Source organism: Thamnophis sirtalis, unplaced genomic scaffold (genome assembly GCF_051295495.1).
Source record: "Thamnophis sirtalis isolate CommonGarterSnake01/CBP01778 unplaced genomic scaffold, rThaSir2_p1.2 scaffold_3, whole genome shotgun sequence".
NCBI classification, from domain to species: domain Eukaryota; kingdom Metazoa; phylum Chordata; class Lepidosauria; order Squamata; family Natricidae; genus Thamnophis; species Thamnophis sirtalis.
In genome coordinates, this window is record NW_028261383.1 from 153,068,384 (window position 1) to 153,091,412 (window position 23,029).

General features: G+C 45.5%; 1 protein-coding gene across 4 annotated transcripts; it reads right to left on the minus strand.

Moving 5' to 3' along the window:
* Positions 1 to 421: 421 nt before the first annotated feature.
* Positions 422 to 22,107, minus strand: WNT10B (Wnt family member 10B). Of its 4 annotated transcripts, none has more exons than XM_087710477.1 (5): positions 22,044 to 22,107; positions 19,896 to 20,058; positions 9,941 to 10,203; positions 5,253 to 5,605; positions 422 to 1,928 (listed from the first exon to the last, which is right to left on the minus strand). In XM_087710477.1, exons 2-5 carry the CDS (start codon positions 20,024 to 20,026, stop codon positions 1,470 to 1,472), a joined length of 1,206 nt encoding a protein of 401 aa, XP_087566603.1. In that variant the 5' UTR covers positions 20,027 to 20,058; positions 22,044 to 22,107; the 3' UTR covers positions 422 to 1,469. The 4 variants fall into 4 exon arrangements, with proteins under 4 accessions (XP_087566603.1, XP_013922415.1, XP_087566604.1 ...); XM_014066940.2 differs by lacking the exon at positions 22,044 to 22,107 and adding an exon at positions 21,540 to 21,659; XM_087710478.1 differs by lacking the exon at positions 22,044 to 22,107 and adding an exon at positions 21,306 to 21,517.
* Between the last annotated feature and the right edge of the window lie 922 nt (positions 22,108 to 23,029).

The window sequence follows — 23,029 nt, forward strand, 5'->3', positions numbered from 1 at the left end:
AGTATCCTTGCCCTGCCACGCCCACCAAGCCACGCCCACAGAACCAGTAGTTAAAAAAAATTGAATTTCACCACTGATACAACTGTAGAAGAAACTCCTCTCCATTACTAAAAATTCTGCAAGCATCCAAGATTGGCTTTTAAGTCCTGCCAGGCAAGAAACCCTCTAATATAAAGGAAATATAGATTTTGATCCAGCTTAGTTTCTGGAGTTTAGCAGTGGAGGTACTGATTTCCCTCCCCACGCCCCACCCCTAATAGTTTGTTCTCCAGGTAATGTGCTCTGACCTCATGGAAACTGGTTTGTTTATTTTTCTATGTTGGAGCCCAGCTTTCCAATCCATTTAAGCTAGTCTATAGTTTGATTTCATGGACAGAGTTTTTTGTTTTTTTAAAAAAAAACATCTCAATCTTTTGAATTCTAACTGGAGCAATTTCTTAAAGCCAAACTCTATTTTTATTAATTGCATTGATGTTATTGTGGATTTACATCTAAGGATTGATTATGTGGTTACAACACTCAACTGTACTATACATTATGTACGAGTAGTGTTTGGTGTGAAAATCATTTTATTTTAACCAAGAAACAAATACTTGTATGAGAAAGGTAGTAAAAAAAAAATCTGTCCTGGCCAATGGACTCTGAAATCTTTAATCAAACAGAAGATATGGGCTTGAGATGGGGAACTCATGTTTACTGAGGGGAAGCACATAGCATATGCAGATTGACAAAAGAAATAGACGTAGGTTTCCCAGATAAAACTAGAGACCATATTTCCCTCCATTAACTATAACAAACAGTTTTACAAATATAGATTAGTAAAAGAGCAAAATAATAAATTAATCTTGCAATACAGCACCCTAGATTCAATTTTGCCAGTGGGCTGTGCTATTAGCAACAGCTGCAACTTTTGCAAATCTGCTAATTGTTGCCCCCAAATGACAGTCTATTTCTCCTACTATGGTAGCTGCAAATAGCAAACAACCTCCAACTAAAACTTTAATGTTCCAAGTCCTTATATAAAAGAAATTTTGAGGTTCCGGGACTGTGCTGGTTTTAACATGTCTCCCTTCCTTGACTCTAGCCTGTGAAAAATCTAGGCCCGATATAGAATTTGTACCACTTTGGTTCCGTTTGTTTCTTCCTGCAGGGCAGGACAGGATCAAGCCTATTCTCCACCCATGAAATCATATAGGGCAGTTTGCAATAAACTGGGATAGGACCAAGCTGGCGGTCAAGAGAAGAAAAAAAGAATATCTCTTTGAGGGGTTCTTCCTTGTTGTTCACCCTCTATTGGAAGCAATTCTTCTCTTGGAAGGATCAGGTATGTTTCCAGGATGGAGCAAGGGACCCACCGAAAGCAGGTCAGCAGCCCAAAGTTCGTCTTCTGATCACTATGACTGATATTGCAGCAGGCACTTGTCACATGGCTGGCTGGAGCACGGTGTAAGGGGTCAGGCCTTCCCTATTCATTTGCAGACACTAACCCACTCTGTGGAAGGACACTCCTCACACTGCACATGGCAGCACCAATGGAAGCGGCACTGGCAACGCTGAGCTCGCATCTCCTGCAGCATGTTGTGGCCGCGCCCACAGCACAGGCTGCTACAGCCATTCGGCTGCGGGCTGCTCTTGACGCAAGGGCGGCCGTGGGTGCCTGAGGAACCTAGGCTCGGATCTGGCTCACAGAAATCAGGGGAGGATTCATAGAAGATGAGGTGCTTGGCCAGGTGGGAGCTGTGGAGTCGTGGCCAAAAGGCTCCCGAGTTTCTGTTGTCCAGCCGTGAGAGTGTGGCATGGTCCATTCGATCCCGTAAGATGGAACCCACGTGGCGAAAATCAGGGGCTGCTAACCAACATGTCCGAAACTGGCAGCTCCCAGAAGGGCCGTGACATTTACACCTGCGCTTGCTCAGCTCTGACACCACCTGCCAAGAGAGACCAGAAGGGAAGGTTAGCTGTTAAAAAAAAGGTTGAAATCCCTTGCTTTTTTTGACCCCACTAAGGAGTTGAAATTCCTGGTATCTGTGGAAAGGGAGCAGAGGTGCTGATTGAAATGTATCTATTTTTTCCCCAGAGAATCGAAAGTCAGCATATATTTCATAGAATTTTTTTAATCAGGCCAATCCATAATTTAACCATGCACTTACATGAGAAAGCTAAGAAAGCATCAGCCAAATAAGTTGGAGGTGTTATCTCAACTATCTTTAGTCTGTGAGACAAGCCAGTCATTTTTTAGTCTGGAATCTTACAGAATTCCCTTACCTTTCTAGTTGAGTTTCCAATACCAAAACGTTGTATATAACTTACAAGTACTCACATTCACGAATAAACCGTCCCTCAAACTTTTAACCAAAAATGTGTCACTCATAGGTAAGCTAGTGCTCAAAATGTTGGCATGTTTTAATTTCCACAATTGGCTTATCTTTGGGTAATCCATAGATTACAGTATCTATTTTTCATGGTATTTAGTTAAAAAAATGAGTCATCTTATCCATGAATGGGCTTATCCATGAGTATATGTGTATATATATATTTAGAAGTAGCTTTCATGTAGACATGTATCAGTAGTGGGATTAATTTTTTTTACTACTGGTTTTGTGGGCGTGGCTTGGTGGGTGTGGCATGGCTTGGTGGGTGTGGCAGGGGAAGGATACTGTAAAATCTCCATTCCCTCCCCACTCCAGGGGAAGGTTACAAAATTCTCATTCCCTCTCAATCAGATGGGACTCAGGAGGTAGAGAATAGATGGGGGCAGGGTCAGTCAGAAGTGGTATTTCCTGGTTCTCCGAACTACTCAAAATGTCCGCTACCGGTTCTCCAGAACTGATCAGAACCAGATGAATACTACTTCTGATATGTATGCCACCTGCCTCTCCAACCTTTTAGAGGTTTTTGAGAGTACCAACTACAGCTGACTCTGTTAACACAATATACCTGTACCTGGATTAAAAAAAAACACCTTTGAGAAGTTTCCTTTTCAAAACTTTTTGAGTAAACTTAGCATCAATGGATAAGAGGATGCATCCTTTAAAAACTAACTGGTTTTTTTTAAATCCCCCAAATAGGATTGAATGGGTAAATCTCTCAAAGAGGAAAGAAGTGGAATCCCACAAGGATATTCATAAACAATCTTGAGAAATAAGCAATGAGCTGGCTGAGTTTATGGATGACACTGAAATATTCTAAGAGGTAAAAAACAACTAGGCGGGATTGTGATGAGCACCAGAGGGATCTCTTCAAGCTGGGTGAATGGTAAGCCAAACAGCAAATGGAATTCAATTTAAGTGAGTGTGAAGTGATACATGTTGGAACAAAAACCCCTCTAATTTCACATTTACACTGATGGGCTTTGAGCTGTCTTTAACCAACCAGGAAAAATGATCTTGGGATTGTAAAGAGTAGCTCAGTGAAAGTGTTGACTCCTCAGTATAGAAAAGACAGATTTCATGCGAGAGAGGATTAAAAAAGAAACAGAATAAAAATGCTAACCCTATCATAACCCTATATAAATGCATAGTACATGCACATCAGGAATGAGATGTGGATAGTTTTTTGTTGCCACATTTGCGGGAAAAATATCTAACAGAGCTGGGAAAAATATGTTAAGAGGAGGACCTAAACATCTTCCCTATGAGGACAAAACCTAGTCTTCCAAACTCTTTAGCTTGGGGAAAAAGAGGGATCTAATAGATGGATAAAAACATTCCTGGCATAATGAAAAGTTCTTCAACTTGTCTCAAAAATACTACAAATACTATGAGGTGGATGAGAAGATTTAAAACAGATCGCAGAAAGCACTCCTTCACATAGTGAATCATGAACTTGAGTAATTCTTTGCCATAAGACATGATGATGATCATTTACTTGGTGACTTGTAAAGGTACTGGTTAATTTAATGTTGGACATGTCTATCCAAAGCAGTTGATCATGGAGACCTAACATTTTCTCTACAGTGCAACTACAAGGAATATTAATAGGGAAACAATGGCTGGAGAGTGGCATGGCTCCGCCTCTCAGAGGCATGTCTCCTACATAGCCGCCAAGCTCATAGGCAATGGTGCATTTAATTCATTCTAAAACCTATGTTATTGCTTTTCCAAGTTCTATCCATTATAGTCTCAATCAGAGTTGGGATTCACTTACCTTCCCTACTAGTTTGCAAATGCAAGCGCTCGTGCATGCTTCGCTCACGCCTCATCTGTGCATGCGCACTACCTTCTGTGCATACGCAATGCTCTCGCATTACATTGGGGTGGGTGGGTGGACCCTCCCTCAGCCAACGCTCCTGGTTCGCCTGAACTGAAGAGAACCCAGCTGAATACCACCTTTGGTCTCAATATTTTAAATGCACCCATAAGGAAAATCAGGACAAATCTGGAAAATGTTCTACAATAGAACATACTCTCAGACAGGAGTCAAATAAACCCACATTCATGTTTTTTAGAAAATAACTAATTTTCCAGTTTTCTTGCTTGAATTTTGCAGAATGCCTCCATTTTGGATGATGATGTATGCAGACAATTTTTAAAGTAGATCTATAAACTTGCTCCCAAATTTCTTATTATCCAGAGGGTTGCACCAATTTAGCACGGTTTAATCTCTCATATGAGAAAGTTTCTTTAGAGGAGCCAAGCAATTGTATTTCTGTTAGTTCAGCTACTCCAAGCATGCTGCTTGATTAATAGAAGCAAGCTCCATCAGAGGTTCATGCAAAAGAAGAAAATCCTAATACCTCCCTGTATTGGGAATAAATAACATAAATAATTATGCTAAATCTCTACATGTAATGCAGAAATACAGTAGAATTCCTGAATGGAAGCAAGCATAATTAGAATGGTAAATCATGCAGAAACACAGCAGGCACTTTCCCTTTGAGAGTAGGTTGTTAGAATGTATTTCTCTTGCACACCAGTGTCTCAACACATGGTTTGGGCAAAGAATCTGAATTTAGTCGAGCCACATTTGACATTATCAACTTTATGTTCCCAAACCCAACTCCTCCATGGCCATGATAGCTGCACATTAGCAATAAACATTAAAAAAAACCCAATGAATTCTGAGAATATTGAAAACTATACCAGATAACAGAAATAGATTAACTATTACTAACACCAAGTAATGCAACTGTGGCAGAATTGTAGCAATAAGATTTGTCTTCATGATTACCCTTTCGCAGAGCTTTCATTATGCCACATATTACTGGACAACACTTCCATCCTCCAAAACCCCGTCCAAGATTCACGTCTTACCTTTCTGCCCACACGGTGACTGTGTAGCTGCATCCGAGCATGGGCATCACGGGGTTTTCTTCGTGGGTCCAAAAAATGCCGGGCAAACCTCTGGGCATATCCAAAGTCTGCACTGCAGCCACCCCATTCCCAGGTGTCCTGCGGGCTAGGCTGTCCCCACAACGAGGATGGCATAGGGGGCGGGCTCTTGCCCCGGCTTAGAGACTGCAGCTGGCTGAGTTTCAGTTTCTGGTTCTCCGTGCCTTGTCTGGCACAGCCACAACTTTGTAGTTCCCCCAGACTGCATGCAGTTGCCACTGCATGGGTCACACCAGCTGCTAGCAAGGAGAAGACAAAGGCGCTTTCCCGGAAGCCTAGGAAGCAGACACAGTGATGAGTAGAAAGTTTGCTAGAGGTTCAAGCCATTAGAAGTACTATTTGTGTTCAAGGGGATGTTGATTTTTGGGCATTTAGGTGTAAAATCAGCAGGGGTCAATGTCTCCTTAATCCCACCACAATTCCTTCGCTTTTAAAAAATTGAGGGCTACAGTACTCTGTCCACTTTACATCATCCTCCCTCATTTGGGGTTGAAGAAAGATGGATTGTCACCCTTTCATCAAATAAAGCATGTATGCCTATGTAACAGCTAATAATTCAAGTTGAATTAAAGCTGTGGGTGGTCTCTGAAAATCTACTCTAAAACTATTTATCTTCACAGTATGGATGAGTTATTACAGCTTGCTTACCTAAAGAACTTCTGAATCTTCCTGCCTCACTAATGCACTAATCCCAGGATTCCCTTGGGAAAAACAATTACTCCTAAATTACTCCACAGCCTAAATATGCCCTTGTCTACAGCCTTCTGTAAGCTGATGCCTCCAGATACGGTGGACTCAACATTTTGTAAAATCACACAACTGTTGGGCAAGTTAGGAATTAATGCGCTTCAGTTCAACACGTCTGGAGAACATCAGGTTGAGAAACAGCCATATTCCTACTTATGTTGCGTTGAACTCATTAGGACTGCCAAGCATCACACGTGCCTAGAGCTGGTATTTTTCTTCTTGATTGTTGTTTATAAATTGATACAGACTTGCTTTATAATGTAAATTAGCCATGGTATCTATCATCACAATGCCTCTAGTCCCTGGTACCTATTAGGCATTTCCTCCTAATCCATTCTTCATTAGTCTCCTGATGCTTCTCCTATTCCTGTGCACGCAGATGAGCCCTACCAAACTCATGACACATCAAGCAGCAGCTGACACATCAAGCAGCAGCTCAGCCCAGGTGCTTGGGTTGGAGCTTGCTCCAGCTCTTGCCTGCCCAGAGGCCTCGCTTTGAACTCGGGTTTAAATTTAGAACCGGCTCCTTCAAAGCTCAATTAATAAAAGAGATGCAAAGGACAAAAGAAAAGAGATGCCTGCCAATTTGCCTCTAGAATCAGGTGTTGGCCACTCTTAACACAACCAAGGCAAGAGGCCTGGGTGAGGCAGCACCTGGGAAGAAAGGCAGGGGCGGAAAGAAGGGCAGCCATGACCAGGCAAGCTTTAGCAAAATGCTCTCAGCTGCTCCCTCCACCTGGGAGACGATGCTTGCTGCCATGCCACCCACAGAACACAGATGCGGACGGCATCAGAATCACTGCTATTCACTGCTCCCAGTTGTTGGTCCAGCTAGGGAGAAAAGGGAGCAAAAGCAATGAATTGCTGCTGTGGCTTTTGGCAGGATTCCTCCTGCTCATACCTTTTCAAGTCAGGAATCCACCATCAAGGGTGCCTTCTTTCCCAACTCCACTTGTGGTCAAGTGTCTTCTACAAAGGTTCCACCACAAAACCGTGCTCGACTAAACTGAGCCCGACTAAACCGCGTCGCTGACGTCATCAGCAGGGCGACAACAGCGCGGAGACAGAAGCACGCTGTAAACCCTAAACCTAAAATTAACCCCTAAACCTAAACCTAACCCCCCTAAATCTAATCCTAATCCTAACCCTAACCCTAACCCTAAACCTAACCCTTAACCTAACCCTAACCCTTAACCTAACCCTAAACCTAACCCTAACCCTAACCCTAAACCTAACCCTAAACCTAACCCTTACCTTAAGTTGAATCGGCTGGCTTTCAAAGCGCTATTTAAAGTGCCCTTCTTTCTCCGCGCAGGCTGTTGTCGCCCTGTTGATGACGTCAGCGACGCGGTTTAATCGGGCGCGGCTTAGTCGAGCGCGGTTTTGACGGGTCACGTTCTACAAATTACCCCTTTCCTGAAGACTGTGCCCAAGCAGTTACTGTCAGGTTTGTTCATTCCTTAAGAGGATGATGATGGTCCTCTTAACTTTGCCCCCCCTAATGTTGCCAAACCTCAACTCCCAGTGTTCCCCCAAGTATGGCTAATGGTGTGGGATGCTAGGAGTTGGAGTTCACAGCCAAGGATCCCCTCTCCACAACACAGATATGGGCACAGAGGAAGGAGACAATGAGAGCGAGCCAGCAAAGAAGCCAGAGGCTCAGCAGCAGATCCTTACTGATGCAAGGAAAAGGAACAGCTGGTGGCTGCTGCTGCTCCTAGTTAGTGGGAGTTAGCCAGACACCATTTTGAGGTGATGGGGCAAAGATTATTATTATCAAATTTATTTGCTGCCATCTCCCAGTTTGAAGCAAATCTGTCAGCTATTTGCTGACAGCAGCCCTACAGGAATTACATCTCACCCTACCACCTTAACTTATTCCTCTTCCTAGTTCAACCAATTTTACTTTCAAACTGAAAATAGTTGGCTGTATAGTACAATGTACAATGAAGGAAGAATTCATTTCAGATAGCTTAGACCAGGGGACTCCAATTCCTGGGCCATGGCCCAGAAACTTTTGGTTTCAACATCCAAACTGGATTAATAGTTAAATCAGGGGTAGCAACTCAAGGCCCAGCTGTCTACATCCACTTTTCAGCTTTCAGAGAACATCTAAACTGTGTTGACAAATCAACAGTTTTCAAGGGCATAATTATCCCAGATTTTTCTTTTTGGAGGGACCGGGACGAAATCAGAAGCAAAATTGGTGCCCTAAACCCACTAAGGCACATTATTTACTCAGTACCCTTTTAGTCACTAAAATACACCCCGCCCTTACTCTCAATCATAAAAATATCCAGGGGGTGATACATTTAGCCTCATGCCTTTCGATACCCCTAATTTAGGGGAAACCTTACATTTCCCTGTTCTTCCTTTTTTAAAAGTGTTACCCATAATTCCAAAAATCCAGTGAAGCTGTTTGAAGGGTCCATAAATGGAGTTTGCATCAGTGCAGAGATGCAGCAAAGTCTCTGTAAAAGGATCAGCTTTACTATAGAGTTGTTCTTTGAACCCTTTTGCCCTCCTTATTTCCGTGACTTACCGAGGGCAGAGAAAGTTCTTCTTCACATTTTCTTTTTGCAGGAAGGCAAAAAGACTGCCTAATTCAGTGTTTTGCACACAATAGCAATAGCACTTAGACTTATATATCGCTTCACAGTGCTTTACAGCCCTCTCTAAGTGGTTTACAGAGTCAGACTATTGCCCCCAACAATCTGGGTCCTCATTTTATCCACCTCAGAAGGATGGAAGGCTGAGTCGCCCTTGAGCCGGTCAGGATTGAACTCCTGGAGTGAACAGTGAGTTAGCCTGCAGTACTGCATTCTAATCACTGTGCCACCATGGCTCTTTTAATGCCTACTGTAGCATTTTAAAAATAATCCAGGAGGAGTAATTAAAAGCTAATGTTTTTAAATGATGACAGGTTTTTGATTTTTATTCTCACAAAACTTTCTAGGTGCAGAAGCTCATGAGCCAGGTCAATTTCACTCACCAGCCCTGCTCTCCCACTTTTTAAATTTCTAATGACCTGCAACGTATCTTCATGAAACAAATCAAATGTTCAAAACAATTTATATTGAAGCCTTTAAGGAGCCATGGGGGAAAGAAAGGATTTTATCCAAGAGGCTTAGTAACTAAATCAGGGGCACCAAACTTGATTTCATTGAGGGCTGCATTAGGGTTGGGTTTCACCTTGGTGGGGCTGGGGTGGGTGTGTCCAGGATGGGCATGATCAGCTTGACGTCACTCGTATCAGGGGTGCCTGTGGAGGCCCGAGTGCTTTGCCAGTGAAAACAGGCTCCCAAGCTCCACTTTCAGCTGCAACAGCCTGCTACAACCTCTAACAGAAAAAATGGGGCTCGGAAAGGCTGTGTGTTTTCACTGGCAGAGGCACAGCGACCTGGTCCTTCACTGTTTCCAGGTGGGCCCTGCGGGCCAGATTTAAGCACCCCGCGGGCCGGATGTGGCCCGTGGGCCTTGAGTTTGACACCCCTGAACTAAATGATGACCAGCTAAACCTGAAACAAAATACTGCAGGTTCCCTTTCTACACACAAAGATCCACAGGCATGGTCTTGCCATGGCTTCCTTTGGGGTGCTTGCATTTACATTTTTAATATAGATCTATTCACGCCAAGTTGCCCAGTTATGCTGACATTCTTCCTTGTTTTTCTGTAATCCCATGTTACTTCCTTTCTGTGGGCACTAGATCAGTAAAGGGGGAAAGGAGAGGATAGAATGGGGATCATGGACAGTGAGAGATGAACCAACTCCTAATTTTATTGCCCACCCCAACCCCAACGAAGATGGGGAAAAAACTCAGTCCTCTGCCCAGCATTTTCTCCCACGTAATCCTCCGCTCACCTCTCTTCAGAAGGGCACTGTTAAGAAGCACAGTGCCCCCACGACTCAGGTCCGAACAATCCCAGCGCCTCTCTTGCAACTGGTGTTGGCACTCGTGGAGGGCCAGGTGGATGCCCTGTAAGGCTGAAGCCATCACTTCTGGGCTGCGTACACAGAGTCCAAACTGGCGTCGGCTCAGCCAGGGCAAGGTCATGCACATGGCATTAGAATTCAGAACAGATTCTGCCAGCACTTTGGGTCCCAAGGAACTGTGGCCCAGCATTCTGAAAGAGAAAGAAAAAATTGAGAGGAAAAGAGAAATTGGGCAGGAAGCATTTTATTGCTTGATCTCAGAGTAAGAATGACTTAGGCTTAGGAAAGAGAGAGGGAAAGAGAGAGTGGTGGAGGGAGGGGGGAAGATTCAATTGTGCATTCCTGATGCAATGGAATGTGTGGCTCACCTTGGCAAATGAGACAAAGAGATGCTCATTGGAAAAAATGAGCATCCAAGAGAGGCAGGAGCCCCTTTGCAGGGGTTTGGGAGAACCTCTAGCTAAGATTCTGTGCAGTTCAGAGAACCCTCAAATCCCACTCCTGGCCCTGCCCACTCTGCCCCCCCCCCAGGAGTCCCCATGCGGCCCATTTTGGATACAGGTAAATGCAGGGCACATGCAGATACTCGGGGAGGGTGAAAAATGGGCCTACCGAAAGTTCAGGAAGGCTGGAAATGAGCCCGTTTCTGGCCTCCAGAGGGCCTCCAAAGGCTGGGGAGGCTGTTTTTGCCCTCCTGGAGGCTCGAGGAAAGCCTCTGGAGCCCAGAGACGGCAAAAATGCCCCCACCCATCGGGGTGCAGGAGGCTGACTAGGCCACGCCCACCATGGCCATGTCCACCCAGCAACTGTGGAGCAACCCTTGCCAAAAATTTTGAATCCCACCCCTAGGCTTAATGGTCAGAGAAAGAAACTTAGGAAGGACCTGCCCTAATGGATCAAGCAATTAAAAGTGATAGTGGGAAGTTTGTACTCTCAGACTTGCAAGATTCTGTTAAAGTAACCTTACAATTAAGCAGAATTAGTTTATCTAGTTGTATTTCTTATCTGGTTTGTCTGGGAAGGCTGACATCCTAATTGTAGCATCAACATGCCCGGCAACCACTTTTTTTATCCTGTGTCCTCCCAGGGTGTCAGGCTTCCCAGGTAGATCAGACAACAAACACAACCAGATGAGGTAATTCTACTTTATTGCAAGGCTACATTATCAGAATCTTACAAATCTGAAAGTATAAATCTCTGGCTGTCTCCGTTAACAGCCTGATACGTTAGAGGGAGTTCCTTTCTGAGTCGCTTTTTCTGCCTGTTATGCAACCGCGGGTTCCCTCTCCTCCCCTTATCTAACTGTTCCCTAGGCAGCATCTCATCATTCCCCTGTCTCCCAAGGCAAATTCCCACATACCATAGACCAGGGTTGCCTTTGCCGCCTCCTCAGCACAGAGCTAAGTTGATTTGGAGTCATCTTTAGCTGACCTAGTTTCCAAACAGTGAAAGGACTCCTCTCCTGAAATCATTTTGACCACTGATACAACCTAACACGATTCATCACTAGCATGGCTATGTGGGTGTCGACAGGGTTGGGATCTGCCAAGATCATATCAGCAGCTTTACGTTGCTGAAAACCTACCCTTAACCTACCCTTGGGTTAGGTTGCAGGAAAAACCGGATACCACCTGTGTTTTTCTACAAATTGTTGGTGCTACAATTTGGCAGCTTCAAGAGATGTGAACTTCTCAGAATTCCAGGAGATCAAACATTGATCTAGGTCCATGATGGACAACCTGTGATACGCCTGCCAAGGTGCAGTGGTGGGTTTCAGATCCCGGTGCAACCGGTACGGTGCAACGGGGCTGGGTGTCCACCACCTGAACGTGTGCAGCACGCGTGTACTTACTGCCTGCGACACTCCGTGATGCTTTAGCTACTTGGTGGGGCATCGCGCAGGCGCCGTATGCTTGGTGCGCGGAAGCCCCGAACAGGTCAAATACTGGTAAGGCACATGGGTGGGCGGGTGGGCCCTCCAGAGCACCGTACTGGAACGGTATCTGGTGCTCCCGGCAGGCACTGGTACGCCCATACTGGGGCGTACCAGTCGTAACCCACCAATGCACAGGTGACACGCAGAGCCGTTTCTGAAGGTATGCGAGGCATTACCCTGTCAGTGCTAGCACACATACACGTGCTGGCAGACTGATTTCCGGCCATTTTCCACCTCCGGAGGCTTCCCTGAAGCCTCTGGAGGGAACAAAATGGCCTAATGGGCAACTGAGTGTGGGCATGTCCGTGCGTGGCCTCCCCACATTCCTCCCGTTTTTGGCACCCCTCAACAAAAAGATTAGCCGTCACTGACCTAGGTATTTGGTTACTCACATATGGTTGACCAGCACTTTTCAAAAATCTAACCAGCTTCCTCTCAAGGTCTTATGTACACTCCTAGTAAGTAAAGCTCTAGCACGCTTTTGAAAGACCTTTTTTAAAAAAAATATGAGTTGAGCTTTCTTTCAAAGGAGCTCTGGATCTATGTTTAAAAATTAGGACGAACACTCTCAAGTGATCTACAATGTAAAAAAAAAGTAGAGTTTTGCTAACTGCCTGTTATGGCTTTTGTCACATGACAATTTTTCTCCCCATGCTTCTGCCAACAAGGGATTTCAAATGGCTGTCTTTATTACTATTTCAATTACCTGGCCCTTGGAATGGCACAATTTTGCCTGCTCTGCTCTAATACTACGGCTGTTCTTCATCTACTTTCAGGTACGGCCAGCCATGGGAACAAAACTGGATTAGCTGCCATCACTGGAATTCTATTGCAAGTCTAGCTGAAGATACAGGTAGCTCACAATCAATGGCCACTCTGCTTTATACAGTGTCCTTTTGCCTCCATCCATGGACACACACTTAACCCTCTTTCAGAAAAGTGCTAGACCTGTGTTCAAAATTAGCCAACGGGTCACAGACTGTGCATCTGACATTTACCTGACAATCTGACAGGTGGATAAATGTACTCCCTCAAACACTCACCTACACTCACTCAACTCATAAAAGTGGTTTACAAAGTCAGCCTATTGCTCCCAACAATCTGGCTCCTCATTGAGTCAACCTTCAGTTGGTCAGGATCGAACTGTTGGCAGTTGGCAGAATTAGCCTGCAGTACTGCATTCTAATTCCTTTGCCACCACAGGCTCAGGTTCAAGGTTGGAGGACTCCACCAATCACATTTAACTATCCCCACATTAAAACTGTAATGGTAGCATCAATTGCCACACTTGTTACTGAGATAGAATAGGATTCATCAATCTGAGCAGGTGCATTCCGTGACATACTTTTCTGCCAGAGCAGTAACTGATGAATATTACTTTAATATGGTCATTTGGCTATGCCCAAGATCTCCAATTAAGGAGCCAGTCACTGACTAAGTAAAATTATTCCTAACCACCAGACCAGTCAACACAACAGAATAGTTAGCAGTTAGACTTATATACCACTTCATAGGGCTTTCAGCCCTCCCTAAGCAGTTTACAGAGTCAGCATATTGCCCCCACAGTCTGGGTCCTCATTTCACCCACCTCGGAAGGATGGAAGGCTGAGTCAACCTTGAGCCGGTGAGATTTGAACTGCTGAACTGCAGATAGCAGTCAGCTGAAGTGGCCTGCAGTACTGCGCTCTAACCAATGCGCCACCTCGGCTTGTGATACAGATACAGATTATTAGAGTTAGAAGGGACCTTGTAGGTCATCTAGTCCAACCCCCCCACCCAAGCAGACCCTGCACCATTTCTAACAGATGGCAGTCCAGTCTCTTCTTGAAAGTTTCCAGTGATGAAGCTTCCACAACTTCTGAAGGCAACTTCTGTTCCATTGGTTGATTGACCAGCTGTAACAGCTGGTAGTAGCTGCTTGTTGTGTTACGCTTTGTTTTATTAGAGGATATTTATATGTATTATAAATAATCTAACCCAGCAGGAAATGGTAGTGGCTCTCTGGCTTAAATACCAAGAAAGAGGGAGAGGCTTGTGAATCAAGGGAAGGCTTGCCAGTGTACTTTGTAACATGCCACACAAAATGCTGGAGCGGCACCATATCCACCTCTTTTCCCAGGCACCACAATTCTTTCTTTTCCATGTGTTTTCACCAAATTCAGATAGGAGATATATTCTCCACTTCCAGGATAGAATTGAAGAAGGAAGTTAATAGCAACAGCAATAGCAGTTAGACTTATATACCGCTTCATAGGGCTTTCAGCCCTCTCTAAGCGGTTTACAGAGTCAGCAAATTGCCCCCACAATCTGGTCCTCATTTTATCCACTTTGGAAGGATGGAAGGCTGAGTCAACCCTGAGCCGGTGAGATTTGAACCGCCGAGCTGCAGAACTAGCAGTCAGCTGAAGTGGCTGCAGTACTGCACCCTAACCACTGCGCCACCTCGGCTCTTAAACTGTTCTGAAACTCCACTGGAGTTGCTCGGCGAATAAATTTAAATGCAGTTAGTCCTCAACTGACAACAGTTCACTTAGTGACCCTTTGAAGTTAGAACGGTGCTGGGGAAAAAAAGGGACTTTTTTGACACTTACAATCATTGCACCATCCCTATGGTCATGTGATCAAAATTCAGACGCTTGAGAACTGGTTCATATTTATGATGGTTACAGTACCCCGGGGGTCCCCTTTTGTGACCTTCTGGCAAGCAAAGTCAATGGAGAAACCAGATTCACTTAATAACTGTGTTACTAGCTTAACAACTGCAGTGGTTCACTTAACAACTGTGGCAAGAAAGATCATAAAATGGAGCAAAACTCACTGAACCAATGCTTCACTTAGGAACAGAAATTTTGGGCTCAGTTATGGTTGTAGGTCAAAGGCTACCTGTACACACACACATATTATATACATACACACACATACAGTACAGAGATAAGTGTTTCTCAACCTTGGCAACTTGAAGATGTCTGGACTTCAACTCTCAGAATTCCCCAGCCAGCATTCGCTGGCTGGGGAATTCTGGGAATTGAAGTCCGGACATCTTCAAGTTGCCAAGGTTGAGAAACACTGACATACATGCATGCATAGGTAAAGGTAAAGATTCCCCTAGCACATATGTGCTAGTTGTTCCTGACTCTAGGGGGCGGTGCACATCTCCGTTTCAAAGCTGAAGAGCCAGCGCTGTCTGAAGACGTCTCTGGGGTCATGTGGCCGGCATGACTAAACGGCGAAGGTGCACGGAACGCTGCTACCTTCCCACCAAAGGTGGTCCCTGTTTTTCTACTTGCATTTTTTCCATGCTTTCGAACTGCTAGGTTGGCAGAAGCTGGGACAAGTAATGGGATCTCACTTCGTTATTCGGCCCTAGTGATTGAAACCGGTGAACTGCCGACCTTTCTGATCGACAAGCTCAGCATCTTAGCTACTGAGCCACCACATCCAACATGCATGCATGCATACATACATACTTTCCTCTTCTCTCTGCTATGAGAGAAAAGCGGACGCAGATGTCCTGGCCACCAACCCTGGCTCCACTATAAAACCTTCTAGATGGTTTTATATTCTGACAGAGGGGCAGAAGGCAAACTGATGGAGTGTGTGGGAGAAATAGGCAATGAAAAATCATATCTCCTGCATTTTAATTTTTACTCCACATAGGCTTCTCTCTCCACACAGAGTCGGGCTAAGTGCATTTTGTCAAACATGTGTGCAGAATTGTTAAAAAAAAAAAAAAAAGCTTTCTGGCCATCCAGCCAGGCTCCACCACCTAAGGGAGAGGGCTGCACCTGGGTGGTTGAGTTTGCAGGGGGAAACTCCCTACCTGGGCCCCCTCTGGCACTAGATAAAAGCAAGGTTGGAGATCAAAAGTATCCCCCCAAGGCTCAGCACCCAAAAATGGGGGAGGGGGAGTGGAAGGATGTTCCCATGACAAAAGGCAGCGCTCCTCCCAGATCTAAAGCAGGGTGTCTCTGCAGCAGAGGGAGTAGAGTGGGAGTAGCCCAGGCAGTGGGAGACACAGACATATGAATGTGGGAAAAGGGAATGGAGCCAGGTTTCCTGATGAGAAGAGGCCACCATAGCAACCACCCAATGGACTCAGGACATCCTCGTAGCAATTGGATGTATAGCTTTACCAATTCTTGCATGCTGTGTTATTGCCATCACACATAGTCTTCCAGGAAAGTATCTCACAACAACTACAAATGCTTTCTGCCTTAACGCCTACAGACAAATTCTCCTGAAGACCAAACACTGCCTCAGTCTTTCTCACTTGATCAAACCAGCCCTCTCAAAAACAGTTTTTCACTGGGGACAGGAATATGAATATAAAATATGCCATATCTGTGTTTCTCATTCATAGTAGGGGTGCAAGAGAAGCATAGCTGCAGCCAATCGAAAAAGCAGGTTGCATTCTTGGAAAGTAAACTACATTAAGCAGTGAGGTTTCAACTTAAGGGAGCAGACCTGTACCCGAAGACTGCATTCTTACAGTTTGGGGATAAAACCTGTCTGAATCCAGTGGAACATGCATCTGACTGAACAAGCTGAGGACTATGCTGTAACTGGCTCATCATAAACTACAGTGGCTACTCATAAACCAGAGCTAAGTTCCCCAAGGCTTTTGTGATCACATGATAAATTATGGGAGTGGTGTGATGGCTTCTATTCCTCCTCTGCAGAGTAGAAAACATCCACTCCTAGTATTTTCTATTAGGGCTGTGAGACAGAGATGGTATTCAGCAGGTTCTGACCACTTCTGGAGAACTGGTAGCAGACATTTTGAGTAGTTCGGAGAATCAGTAAATACCACTTCTGATTGACCCCGCCCCCATTAATTCTCTGCCTCCCGGAGTCCCAGCTGATCAAGAGGAAATGGGGATTTTGCAGTAACCTTCCCCTGGGGTGGGGAGGGAATGGGGATTTTACAGTATCCGTCTTCTGCGACGCCCACCAAGCCATGCCCACAAAACTGGTAGTAAAATTTTTGGAATCCCACTTCTGCTGTGAGATGCACTGGATTGGATTCTCAAAAAAAAGGGGAGGGAGGGAGGGAGGGGTTTTGGAGCTTTCGGTCCTTGCATACATTAATTAAAGCCTACAGAAGCTGCAATGAGCCCGTAAATCTCCAAAGGATCGCAGGACTTCTTTCTTCTCTGAAGCTGGGAGTATCCTCAAAGCATCTGAGATGGGAGAAGGCCATCAGCTGAGGGTATGGCTTTGGTCTGAAAGTTGCGTGTGCACACACACACACCGGCCGAAACCCTCCACACTTTCCCAAATTGTATTTTTTATGGGCAAAGGGAAAAATGGTTAATGTTTAAATTAAAGCAGATTGAATTCCATCCCAGATCTACCCACTTTTTGGAATGCAACCCTTGACGTGCCACAAAAAGGCCAAGGGTGACCCTTGAATAGTTGTACAGCTAAAAAATCAGAAAAGGATCATTCAAATTCCTCTCTCTCTCTGAAACCCACTCACACAAACACTCCAGTAGAGAATCTCTCAAGCGCCACTGCGTTGTGCCCCTTGTCTAGTCAATCAACAGTGGCAAGCAGGTGACTCAATGCAGATATGGTTGCCTTATGCCTCTTTCTCCCTGTTAACTTTAAAGCTTTGGTTTTTCCCAATGGGTATCTTCCAAATGTGCGTGGCTTAGGCTACACACGTCTCATTTGCTACCTGTCTGGTTAACAGGCTGGGAAAGAGTATCTTAAGCAATGCTGTGTTTTCAAGATTAGAGAGGAAGGAAGCAGAAAGGGGAAACCCCCATGCCACCCATTTCCAAATTTCAACAAGGTTTAAAACTCTCAGAAGCAGAGGTCCTTGGTCTGTAAAAGGGGAAGAGTGGTGCTTGCGCCCCGAATTATGGAACAGATCATTAGGCCATTGATCCTTTATTCTAGTGTTAGAACTGGATTAGCATTCGAAGGCCCAAAGCAGGAACTTTCTACAATCCTTAGCTTGGCCATCTGAAATGTTTTAGCTAAATGTGTTGGACCAGCACAATGCATGTAGTCCTTGACTTACCACCATACATTTAGTGTCAGTTCAAACTTATGATGGCGCTGAAAAAAGTGACTTACGACAGGTCATCCCACTCACGACTATCACAGTCTTCCTACAATCACATGATGAAAATTCGGGCCCTTGGGAACGAATGATAGTTGCAGTATCCCAGGGTGATGTGATCACCATTTACGCCCTTGGTTCCAACAACCCAAGTCATGGATCAGCTTAATGACTTCCGGTTTCATACAACAATGACAGTTTCACTTAATGACACTGGCAAGGAAGGTCATACATTTAGTGTGACTTGTTTAACAACCACTTTATTTAGCAATGGAAATTCTGGTTCCAATCGTGGTCATAAGTCAAACACTACCTGTAACTGGGCTGTCAGAGATAATAAGAGTTTGGGTACAGCACCTGGGGGGGAGGGGCATTAGAGCGAGAAAGGCTCTATGAATGCATAAAGGTGAGCAGCCTGGAAAGTTTCACAAAAATACCTGACTTAATACTGGAGCACTATGTTCTGACCTAGGCTTCCCAAGAGCACAAAGCAAACTCCTGGTCCCAAAAAAAACCCCTTTTATTAATTTGCTGTGAATTCTGCTCATTCACATCCAGCAAAATCTTTCAAGGGAGGATTTACAGTCACAGACCTTATCTGGCTTGGAGAGCTGCCAGGCCGATATATGCAAAATTTGGCAAGGTGTCTGGGGGAGTCATGAACCAATTAAGCGAATTAATTGTATCCTGCAAACTCTACTCTTCTTTTGCTCCTCTTTTATTTCCTCTGGGAGGGGTCATTCTTCATCCACCTATGGCCTTACTCTCAAGTCGACCCCTGTTCTTTAGCTGTTCCCTTTGTCTGGCAACTCTGCGCATGCGCACACTGGGAACAGGCTCCAGCTGTCTGCCTCACTGATGTCTGACTCTGAAGGCAGCTGATAACTGGCATACGGCCCTGGGCCCCTCTCTGCCTTTGACACAGATCCTTCATCAGAGTCTTTCCAGACTCCAGACTGGCCCATGTTCCTCCCCAACCTTCTCACCGTCCGAATCTGCTGCCAGCTCCACTGGCGGGCCACAACACACCGATTTCAGCTTCATTCTAATTCTTGGCTTTGCAGAAGACGCCAGACATGTATATCAGAAATACTTCCCTAGTTGTTATACACAGGGCTGTTACAGCATCCATTGTAGCCAACATGAAAATCACCCTTAATGATGGCTGCTTGCTAACACCTGAGATGAAGAAATATGACATACAACTCTTTTCCTACATTCAGCATCATTAGCAACCATCCTTGGCTCATGGATGTCATCCACCTGACAATATGGCAGGTGGATAAATGTACTCTCCCTCACCCAACTGTGTCCCATCCCTGATAGGCATGCGATTGGTATTTGTTAAGAAGGTTGGAGGATTCCACCAACCTTCCACATTTCTTAACATTTATTAACTATTCCCACAATAAAAACGGTAAGAGCATCGTCATCCAATCTACTTTCCTACAATTCCCCCCCACCCCCTCTAGCCTTCTCATGTTTAGAGGGCTATCTGTAGCATGCTCAGAGGCTATTAGCTCATTTCAAGAATAATCTTCAAGATCACATTCTGGGGAGCCCTACTTCCTGCTTCCCTCAATTTAAATTATAAACCCAGATTTTTCTGGCATTTAGGAATTGTGCTCATATTTAACAGGCAGAGGAAGGATAAAAGAGCAAAACTGGCCTGAGACTATAGCCGCAGAGGTTGTTATCACCCTATTATTGGCTCTGTAGAGAGGGGAAGGTGGGAAAATGTGCTTAAAGTAGACTGCTCTTCTTTGGTACTCCTGCCCTGATCCCAAAGTTCTTCCAAGTGATTTCAAAACCCACATCCTCTTGAGGCCACCTGTTCCAGAACAGGCACCTCCACTCCCAACAGTCATATTACTTACCCTCTCCAAAGGCAGAGGCAAGCAGCAAAAAGGCAAGTATTCACATGGGGGTTCCTTGGGGCCATACTGTACTCCACCTGGATTCGTTGGGTTGGTCCTCTAGTGTGGTTGGATGACGCCCTCTCCCTCATGTCCCTGCCAAGGAGGGATGGGGGTGAAGAACCTGGAAAAGGGAAAGCTAAGAACCAGGTGGAAAGCAAGTTGTTTAGAATCAATGGCTGAGCTCACATACAATATAGAGACCTGGTGGCCACATCTAGAAAACACATTAAGCTGGATTAGTTTTAAAATTCTATATATTTTCATGTGGTATGTTGGGTTAGTTTATCTTATTTTGTGCTAATTCATAAGAAAACGCTAATTCAACTGAAAGTGTTATTGTATATAAAGGTAGATAGCACAGAATAATGGACAGTGGTTGAATGGACCAAGAAGTTATGTTTATGGAGTTTACCCCAGTCTACTTTGAACAATGTTATGAGGATAAAACAAGAAGAGATAGGCACTCCTTTAATTTTCAGAAGGGGGATATACATGTAGCAAAAAATTAACCTTTTCCAAAACTGTCATTGTCTTATGGATTATTCTTAGGTTATTGGAATGGGGGACTATTATATAACTGTATGTGAGTATCTTATGGAGTCTTCTTTTCAGAACATTTGCTGTCAATGGCAACTTTTCATAAACATGAAAACAAATAATAAAGAGGGCCCTTAAGGAAATAGCCCAGCCTCACCCTCCTGGATTGGATTCCCTCCAGTTTAAGTCAAATCATGGCTTCTACACTGCTTTCTACACGCAATATCGTTATTGCTACTGACAGAAGCTCCCTTTTTTCATGCAACTCAAACCACATCTGCTTCATAGACTAGCCTGGATATATATTTCCAAGGAAGAAAAAAAGGAGTATGGTAGATAGAGCTCTTCCCAACAACTGAAAAAAACAAGACCTTAAGACTCCAAGAGCCCAACTAGATTGGACCAAGACTGATTTTAGTCCCACACTTTGCTTCTCACAATGGCCAACCAGATGCCCTGAGATGTTCACAGGCAGAAAATGAAGAAGACACCCGTTCTTCTTTGTGCCCTGCTGCATCTAGCTTTGGGAGACAGGCTGTCCCCAATCTATAACCCTAATCATATGCACACCATGGCCCCTGAGTCAAGGTTTCCAAACTTTTTTCTTGAATGAACTCTGGATGACAGTCAGAAATTCCCTAGATACCAATATCTCCTATATGATGGGTACAACAAAGAAGGGCACCGGTTGCACTTCTGCCTGTTCAACCTTATTAAAGATACAAGTGACCCGACAGAAGAGGAGGGAGGGAGGGAGGGAGGGAGAGAGAGAGAGAGAGAGGGAGGGAGGGAGGATGGGAATCCAACAATGAACCCAGGCAGGAAACCCACCTGTCTTTATTTCTTCCTTTGAGGCTCCCGCAATCGCTGCTTTCCTCCAGGGACCTTGTGCCCAAACCCTTTACCGCAGCTTAAGCTGGAAAATCTCTCCCGACACCCCCGCAGGGTAGATCGCCCCTCCACAACCCAGAATGCCCGATGTAACCGAACGATCCTCGCGCTCCTCTTCCCTTTCTTCTACCCGACTGTCCACGCACAAGCGCGCCCCTGCCTCGCCAAGCTTACCGTCGCAGCAACCAGGGAGACGCCCTCCCCTTTCGCCCGTGTCCCGGTCGATCTCTTTCTCCTCCTCCTCATCTACCTGCCCCTTCTCTAGCTCGCTCGCTCCGCAGTTCACTAAAGCCTCTCCTGGGCGAGGTTTTCCCCTCCCCATCCGGGGGCAGCCGAAGCCGGGAAGCAGCTGTTCAATTCCTTCGGGTGCGGTTCGAGCGCAATGCCCACACCCACGGGCGTGAACGCTGTCCCGCCGTGGTCCCATGGGCAGCGTTCGGCACCTATAGCCTTCCCGAGCGCAAAGCCGGCCGCGGGACCCCACTCTTCCTGCCGAACGGCCTCTCTGCCCCTTGTCCCCCAGTAGGGATCTCTTGGGGTGTGTGTGTGTGTGTGTGTGTGTCACTTTCTTCAGAGACCTTAGTCCTCATCAGATCCCCCTTTTCGCGGGGGAGGTTTCTGCACGCTTCCTCCGCAGATTTTACCTAGGCTTTCTCACGTCTCAACTCGCCCGCTTACCTTTTACACTCCGAATCCAAGCGCTTCACTTCCACACACTTGCACGCTCATCCTCCGCTTCAAGTCCCTGCTCCCCCTATTCGAGGTTGCTTCGCAGTCCCCCCCCCCTCGTCTCTGTCGACGGTCCCACCCTGTTCACGTGTGGGTCACCCTGGCTTTCCCCTCCCCTCTTGAACGGGGGAGTCACACAAAGTCGCCTAAGGGAGGCGAGATCAAAAGGCCATCTAGTCTACCCCTTTCCCCTCCCAAGAGTAACCCAGAGAGACCTGCGATGCCCTCCCCTTCAAGCAGGCCAGTAGGAGCCATTGAGAAAGCAAAGGAGAGTTTGCTGCGCGTCTGCGGAGAACAGCTTCGACGGTGCTCCGAAGGATGCGCAACGTTTTAGCCGGGAGTTCTGCCTCTCGCGTCCCGTGGGGAGGGGGAGGGGGTTGGTACTTAAATGCTCCCTCGCTGCCTCATTACACCCAAGTTACAGAAATGGTTATCTTAACAGCCTGAAATATAAAAGCATGATATGAAATTCTGAACCGCAGCTCATTGCGCAACAAGCCTCCAATAGCCATCCAGGCGCCCAGGAATATAGCCACCCTTACCGGGATACACAGGAATACTGTATTTGTATATACAACTCTTCATATACCTATGCTGTGCTAATTCTGGTTCGTTGGGAATCCCATCCCACGCGAAAAGCTGTGTATAAAATCTCACCATGAAATAGAGAGTAAGCACAGATCGTCTACACTTATCTAATGTGCCTGTATCGGAGCCGTTTAGCTTCAATTTTTAAAACGTGTCGAACCTCAGCTAGGTGGAATTTGCAACCTTTAGCTTTCAATACAAAAAAGGGCAATCTTGCAAATGTCTTTTCAGATAAAAAAGCTGCGAAGGACCTAGGAAGGACTTGCTTGTTCTCGAGCATTCGAGGATTTTCTGCTGGAAAAACCGTAGCAAAACTTGCAAAGGACACGAACAACCCCCCCCCCCCA

Bases quoted from the DNA above. Each gene is read 5' to 3' on its own strand.
- WNT10B (XM_087710477.1), bottom strand. From the start codon at position 20,026: ATGAGGGAGAGGGCGTCATCCAACCACACTAGAGGACCAACCCAACGA. The intron at 10,204-19,895 runs GTAAGTAATATG...TTTCTCTTTCAG, and splicing joins TGCCTCTGCCTTTGGAGAGG to AATGCTGGGCCACAGTTCCT. The intron at 1,929-5,252 runs GTAAGACGTGAA...CTCTCTTGGCAG, and splicing joins GTCACCGTGTGGGCAGAAAG to GTGGTGTCAGAGCTGAGCAA.